Raw genomic sequence first — 7,500 nt, forward strand, 5'->3', positions numbered from 1 at the left:
TGTACTGTTGTTGTGCTGTTACTTCGTGCACATCGTGTGCGGCGGGAAAATGCGAGCAAATGTTTCCAGGTGAAAAACTTCCGATCACCCACCCACCCATCCATCCACCCGCACACTTCTCTGACTCTCATTTGTTTGTGTTCGTTCGCGAAAGGGTTTCAGTCAGGGTGGAAGCGCAGTGCCTCAACAGCTTCAGGAGGTTTGTGGGAGTTGATTGTGGTTTCGTTGAGGCAACTTTTGTAGCAGCTTCCATTCCCCCCCGGGGGGTGGGTAGTGTGAGGTTTGTTCATTCGGAACAACATGCTCACGGAGTCGCACAATTATTTGGTGTGAACAATTCAATTCTTGGTAAGCTTTTGTGAAAGTGTTTGGTTCGGTGTTTGCAGAAGGATCGTTTTATTCCTCTAGCAGGTATGGAAGCAGAAAGTAGTTATTTCAAAAAGTTTAATAAGCTGTAGAGCTATGAAAGATATTCTAATTAACTCAAACAATTGGCTCTACAAACTGTCAAATTTTCATGTCATAATTGGTTTATTTTTGAAAAGGCACGTTCAACGAACTGGTTATCATATATTACTTGGCGTTTTTCAAAAACAAATTAATAACAGAAAGATGATAATCCTTCATTTCAATCCAATAGAACTAATGTCAGATTCTTGGCGAATGTAATAACCTGATAAGCCTTTCTCAGTTTAATGTCCAATCTTTAGGTATGTGCTAACACGCTTTCATCAAGGAATGTCTCGTAATAGTTATGCTGAGAGCATGTAGAAAGCACAAAAGATTAGCTAAGCTACCTATGCGTTTCTTTTGTGTGCTATACCTTTAGTGAATTCAATTAGAATTCATGCTCCTGTTCCACGCTACTGTACTATGAATAGCCGGGCATTGTTCGCAAAGATTAAACACCCGAATCTATTGTGGACTGTGACATTGCGACTCCATTTGTGGATCAAGGACAAGCTGCCAAAAACGTTTGACTGATCTGGAGAGAACAAAAGAGACAAAGGATACCGATTCACCGAAGGATTGTATAAAAAGGAAAGAAACGCCCTTCCAGCTATCGGATTGTCTTCGTCAGACTGGATTTCCAAACCGATTTTTCCCTCCAATGAAAATCCATCCATTTGGGGACCGCGCACCGAACGAAAACTGTTGCTGCGCCTTGTTACCTTGAGATGAATTTCACAAATGGACGAGCATCTCGAATGGGGATGCGATCTCGCACACATGGGCCCGTGTAGAGGCGGCGCTCCGAAAAAAGAAAACACAAATAATAAAATATAAACAACAAAAAAAACAAGAGTCGCCACCCAAAGATACGATCGTCATCGCTAAAAATATTTGGTCGGCCAGAGAATATTACAATCCATTTCCTGGAAATGGCTCGGTGATGGCATGGACCTTGAAGTGCTTCCACATCTGTTTCCCCGCGAGTTTTGTTTATCAAAACACAATGATTTGGAAACGCTTGCCAGTATCCCAGTGATCCCGGATGATTGAGACGCAATTTTCCCAATCAAAATCACTATATCAATTCGAGCGCATTTCTGGCAACTTTATCCCAGCGAACCTGAAGGAAAAGCGACATTACCGCGATGGGCACTTACCTTGACAAGATGTATTGCTAATTTGCAGGAGTATCCATAAACTCAGTATAACAATACTATTCATATCTAGCAACTATTCAAAACTTTAATCTAACAACAAATAAATACATCTATGCGGCCAACAATTCACTTGCTGCCAACTTTTCGCCGTTTTCACCAAAATCACCTTCTTCTTCTTCTTCTTTTTGCACTAGGATTCACACAGAAAACACGCACAACCAGCACACACACAGACAAACACACACACACAGATTGCAGTGGGAGAGGGACAGTTCACACACTAAACCCCCGCCGTTGTACAGTAATCACTTCACTGGGGTAGTTATTGCTGACGAATTTGGCAATCGCAGTAGCCACACTGCTGCTCGTCTGATGGTTGATGTTGCTGCTGCTGCTGCTGTTGGCGACGGTAATGGCGATGATGTAGCTGATGTGGATGATGGTGATGATGGTGATCGCACTGGTCAGAGCGATAGTTGTGGTACTGCTGGCCGTGGTCGTAGTGGTTTGTCATTCCTATAAATAAGCAGCAGTTGACCGAAAACCATCAGTGACAGCATATACATACCGCCCATACCGCCCCAAAATGACCCCGTGAGGGAAGAGTAAACCTCGCGGAAAACCGGGGTGGAAATTGGAAAATAAATAATTATCCTCGGGCAAACACACACCAGCACCAGCGCCCCTAGTGAAGTCACCACCTGCAGTAGCAGCAGCAGCAGCAGCAGCAGCAGCAGCAGCAGCAAGTGCTGTGTGCATTAGTCAACTGTCTGTCTTCCTCTCTTACCAGACGCATCAGCGAGCTGGAGGCGCAACAAGGCACCGAGTGTGGTTGGCCAAGTAATGGTGCGAATGAAACCTTCCCCCCAATAATAATCGGATCGTACCGGAGCAAGGACAATGACAGGGCGCCCCGAAACCGCGGCAAGTCTCTAGTAGTCTAGTTAGTGTGCAGCAGTGGAACGCACCAGCCAGACGATGCGATTTTCCGCCTCATCGCTCACGCACGCATTTTCTCGCGCTCGCGCTCTCTCACTGACTTTCTCTCTCTCTCCGGCTCTCCGTTCAGAACGGGCATCTCACATCAATCCCGGTCTGTCGGTCGCCGTCGCCGAGGGAAATTCGGTGGGAAAAGTGGAGAAAAACAAAAAGGGCAATTGGAATACAACAGAAGAAACCAAGAAAATTACACACATTCACACGGGCGGCCCGTACGCTCCCGATCGATTAAAATACACGCACGTACGGGCACATTTTGGCCACGGAACTGGGAGGGGGGAAGCTGGCTGCAGTTTCACGAACGCACGCGCCCGGACGCACGTAGATTGGATTCGATTTTCATCCCCGTCTATCGGAACACACCAGAAAACGGCGACCGGATCGGACCCAGCATCAGATCAAGGAGGCTGCGGGATTCGAACTATTCGTTTGGTAACCGCCGTCGGTCGTCGTTGCGACCGACCGACCAAGCAGTGAATGGGACGACCAGGAGCTGCATATGTATGTGGCGTTCGAGAGACAAAATGACCTTTCCTTCTTCTTCTCTCTCTCTCTCTCTCTCTCTCTCTCTCTCTCTCTCTCTTTCGCGCTGTCTGTCTCTCTGTTAGACTCTGGAAAACTGCACTTTTCGGTGTCGGTCCGTGGTGGTTGGTTCTCTTTTCGAAATGCTCTGCTCACGGTTCAGCAGGTGCACCAGGTGGTGTCGTCACAAAACCGCACCACAGGACCTGAGGTCACTTCCCGTGTGCCCGGTACGGCACATTCCTAACCGCGGCACCTGCACAGCGCTTCCTCTGCACAAAACCCTTCCGAACTACTCTCTGGATGACACAACCACCTTTCGCTTCACCGGACATGCCAAGCCGCAGGGCCTACTGGTCGACCATCAGCACACACACACACACAACACTAGCCGCAGCAACGACGATGACATTCGTACGGCTTCTTTCGTAGCAGGCTTGGATGTCGTCGCCTCTAGTCAGCGTCAGGGGAGCTCTGCGTGGTGGCCCGATGCCCGACTTCCAACCGACTAGGGGTTTAGGCCACCCACACAAAAGAGATAGAGAGACAGAGAGCAAGAGAAAGAGAGAGAGAGAGAGCACACGCGAGATCGAGGAAAAGGCTTCGCAAAGGAATGGGGGGAAGGACCTGCTCTCTCACTTGGCGGCCAACTTGCCCTCTCTTTCTCTCTCTCTCTCTCTCTCTCTCTCTCTCTCTCTCTGTCTACTACATATCTCTTTAGATTCTTGTGCAGAACAATCCAATTTCCCGTAGTTTTACGAGGCACGAAAAATACACTTTTTCCACTCCCGGTCGTGAGAAAGGGGTTTGTCCTGACAGCACGTGCATATGCGCTCGTGTGTGTGTGTGTGTGTGTTACTAAAAGTACGCATTAAGGAGTTGGTATGCCAGGAATGCTAAAGAGATCATCCTTCCACCGCTCAAATGCCTTTGACAAGATAACCTCACAATACAATCGCCATTGACAGTTTTATCACCAACCAACCAACCAACCAACCAACCAACCAACCAACCAACCAACCGAGAGGTAGTAGTGATGGCAACGATAGAAGTGGTAACGAAGCATCGGAGGAAAGGTTTGTTATTTGTTGTTTTCTTCCTAGTTTCCTGACATTCCCCGTCATTCGCGGTGTGCGACGACCTGCATTTGACACTTGCGTGTCCTTCTTCTTTGCTGCTTTGCTTTTGCTGCTTTCCTCTCGTCGCTTTTTTCCTTTAAAAATAAAACTCCCGCGTGCAAGCCGCGTGCGATGGGGGGAAGGGGAGCAACATATCCTCGTCACGCACTACATGTACCACGGCAGATGATCGATAGCATGGCTTGCTTGGTGGGGGGCGATGGTTTGACGACAAATTTTGACAACCCGAAGCCGCCATAAATGTCTCACGCGCTTTGACATCTCCATCGTTTCCAACAAACCGAGCGACTCTTCCACCGGATGCTGTCCCCTTTAGGGCTTAGACTTGGATTGCCAAAAAGGGGGGATACTAAGTCACTTTTCCGGACGATCCTGTACACACCGCTCTTGTCCGGCCATTGGCATCAACCGGAACCTTCCACACACACACACGCGCGCACGGTGACAAACACCCTTGGTGCGTGTTTTCGACAAGAGGATCCCGTATCTAAATATAAAAAATACGCATCCATTCCCTCCATCCTCGCCCAGTGCCGGTCCCACCAGACAGATCCGGTACACTGTCACTCTTTCTCTCTCTCTCTCTCTCCCTTTCTTTCTTTCTTTCTTTCTTTCTCTCTACAAGTCTCTCTGCGTAACTGCTCTGCTCGGTCTTGATCGTGGCGGATCGTGATGGTGCGCGAAAACCTGAAGTTCTATTTTTACTGTATGTCGCCACGGTTTCTGCCATCGTTCGTGTCACAATACACACACACACCGGCACACACCGGCACTCTCGGTAGTGGCCGAAGATCGTGACTAAATCGGTTGATGAGACGATTTTCGAGTTGTTCCCCCCTTCCTTTTTTTATCCGTGGGAATTTCGTGCCGTGCCTCTTCCGTCTGTCTGACTGTCTATCTGTCTGTGTTAGTGTTGTTACTACTACTGCTGCTGCTGCTGCTGCTAGTGGTTTGTTTCGCAAAAGATTCGTTTTTGATTACCCATCCCGCCATGTTACACTTGTCATCAGCAGCACCATTACTGTCATGCGATCCTCATACAAAACACACGAAATTCACATCGTGGCGCTTCACGACAACTCAATATTTCAAACAGGCACACGGAATTGGAACCAGATTGACGTCTCCCAGCACATCTTCCACCAGCACACCGTGGATTTCATCCCTTGAATTGCCACCAAATTTTCCGCAGTAGTCAACAGAACATCGTAGTCTGGCATTCCAGTTGCCTCATCGGTGTCTAGAGCTAGACGGTGACTACTCTTCACCGCACATACACACATACACATGACACACCATACCCGGAGACGGGAGATCCTTTCGTTCTTGCTGCGCCAGACACACACACACACACACAGGGACGCTCACAGAGACACCAGACGCACCACAGGACCAGGAGACAGCAACAATGGTCGCGTAGAAGGACGCGCGCACACACCGCGCACCAGACCACCACCGAACAGAGACGAGGACCGACAACGACTACTGCTACTGCTGCTACTGATTTTCCCGCAGGTCGCCCCATCGAGACATCGGAAGGGTGGTGGAGTTGGAGGCCACACGTTGTGCCACCGTCGCTCATCGCGAAAAACGCGGGAGAGAACTCACTCACGTCACGCGCGTTTTCCCGGCGCTCTCTCGCTCACGCTCGCTCACAATGTCCTTGCACAGCAGCAGAACCCGCGTTCTCTATAGCTATTCGAGCCCCCCTTTGCCACCCCCAAATGGCAGCGCACTCACTTGGCCACGATTGAGATAAAATCAATTTTCACTCGCTATCTCCAGATCTTCTCCTGGCGCTCTGTGTGTGTGTGTGTGCGCGCGCTCTCTCTCTTTCTATCTCTCTCGCGAGCGCTGCTTTTCTGTTGCCTTCTGCCCTGGCCCTGCTCGGTATTGATTTTATGAGCATCAAAAATTCACACACACACCCGTCACCCCTTGTTCCTGCCGTCCTATTCCCCGTGTGCTGGCGCTGGCCGTTGTGGTTGTCCCTGGACTCTTTTTTTCCCATGTTTGGCCAACGGAATCATTAGTTTCAATCACCGAATAGAACCGAGACCGAGGTCTCGGCTGCTCTGGCACTATGAATAATACAATTTTCTAGGGTGGCCACAACCACCCCACAGTAGGGAGTAGGGGGTTTTTTTGACACACATTCCTAGCCGTCCTAGACGAGGACTTTGTGTGGGGCTATCACACCTCACAGCGCCAGCAAAACCTGTCTGGGCGATTCCTTCGCTTTCCTTCGCCAGAGTATTCCAATCGGGGGTATTTTTCATCCAGGATCAGAATATAACAAGCACAGTGTTCACTCCACATACACACACCACAAGTTCTCCTTTCCCAGGGATTTCATTTGTGACGCGTGAAGGATATGTTCTCCCGGGAGCTCGCCCCGGGTATTAGGCAACTGAACAGAGGCACCCCGATATGGAAAATCGGGAACTAGAACACCAGGTATATGTACCAGCAGCAGAAACCGAAGTAGTAGTAGCACTAGCACTAGCACTTCACTTCCAATGGTAAACCCCAAGGGTAGGGGGGAGGACTAGCAGCGAGCCGAGACCGAGCAGGCTGCGTCCTGCGTCGAGGAGAGTGTCGAGGGTTTTACTTTCGCTTTAATCGGCTGTTGAAAATAAACTGAAAACGGCACCAAATGACCCCATCGTACTAAGGCACCCCATCGGGGAGAGAGATGCGTGAGCAGCAAACTTTTGCTTCTATTGCTGCTGCTGCTGCTGCTGCTGGTGAGCGAGAATATGCGCCAGAGAAGAGAGCGCCCTCGCTCTACACACACAGAGCGTGAGAAAAGACAAGCGAGGGGGAGACTTTCACGCTTCACGGCGCACCACCGTGCGTTCCGGCGGGTTCCTTGATCGTGACCGTCCCGCCATGCCACTTACAGGTGTCCAGTAGCAGGGAGCAGTAGCAGCAGCTGGCAGCGCGCGCATCAGGGAGGTTGTTTTTGGTCCTTTTTTGGTCTTTAGTCGTTGTTGCTGGAGCGACCTGGCGTCTAACCTGGCAGGCGGCACCAACATCTCGCCCTCTGGACTGGTCTGGACTGGACTGGTCTGACTGTCGGTCAGTCAGTCGGTTCAACGGTCTGTATCGGGTTTCCACCACCACCGCCACCCACGCAGGCCGTTAGAATCTGTATTTGAATTCGCGAAAGAATGAGCGAGAAAGATCGATGAGCGCCAGAGAAAGAAAGAGAGAGTGTGTGTGTGTTT

At 49.8% G+C, this 7,500-nt stretch overlaps 1 protein-coding gene across 7 annotated transcripts in view; it reads right to left on the reverse strand.

The window, feature by feature from the left end:
* LOC125957906 (hemicentin-1) overlaps positions 1-6,891 on the reverse strand; it is a 19,142-nt gene extending 12,251 nt beyond the window's left edge. For 2 of the 7 annotated variants that reach the window (XM_049690930.1, XM_049690936.1), the window contains exons 1-2: positions 6,738-6,891; positions 1,611-2,126 (exon numbers count right to left, since the gene is read on the reverse strand). In XM_049690930.1, the coding sequence (XP_049546887.1) occupies positions 1,611-1,674 (64 nt within the window). In that variant the 5' untranslated portion in view covers positions 1,675-2,126; positions 6,738-6,891. Of the gene's footprint in view, positions 1-1,610; positions 2,127-2,397; positions 2,490-2,972; positions 3,072-3,447; positions 3,598-5,571; positions 5,754-6,737 lie in introns of those variants that run through there. The other 5 variants (XM_049690933.1, XM_049690932.1, XM_049690931.1 and 2 more) reach the window with 5 other exon arrangements.
* Between the last annotated feature and the right edge of the window lie 609 nt (positions 6,892-7,500).

The sequence above is a fragment of the Anopheles darlingi genome, chromosome 3 (assembly GCF_943734745.1).
Source record: "Anopheles darlingi chromosome 3, idAnoDarlMG_H_01, whole genome shotgun sequence".
Lineage (NCBI taxonomy): Eukaryota > Metazoa > Arthropoda > Insecta > Diptera > Culicidae > Anopheles > Anopheles darlingi.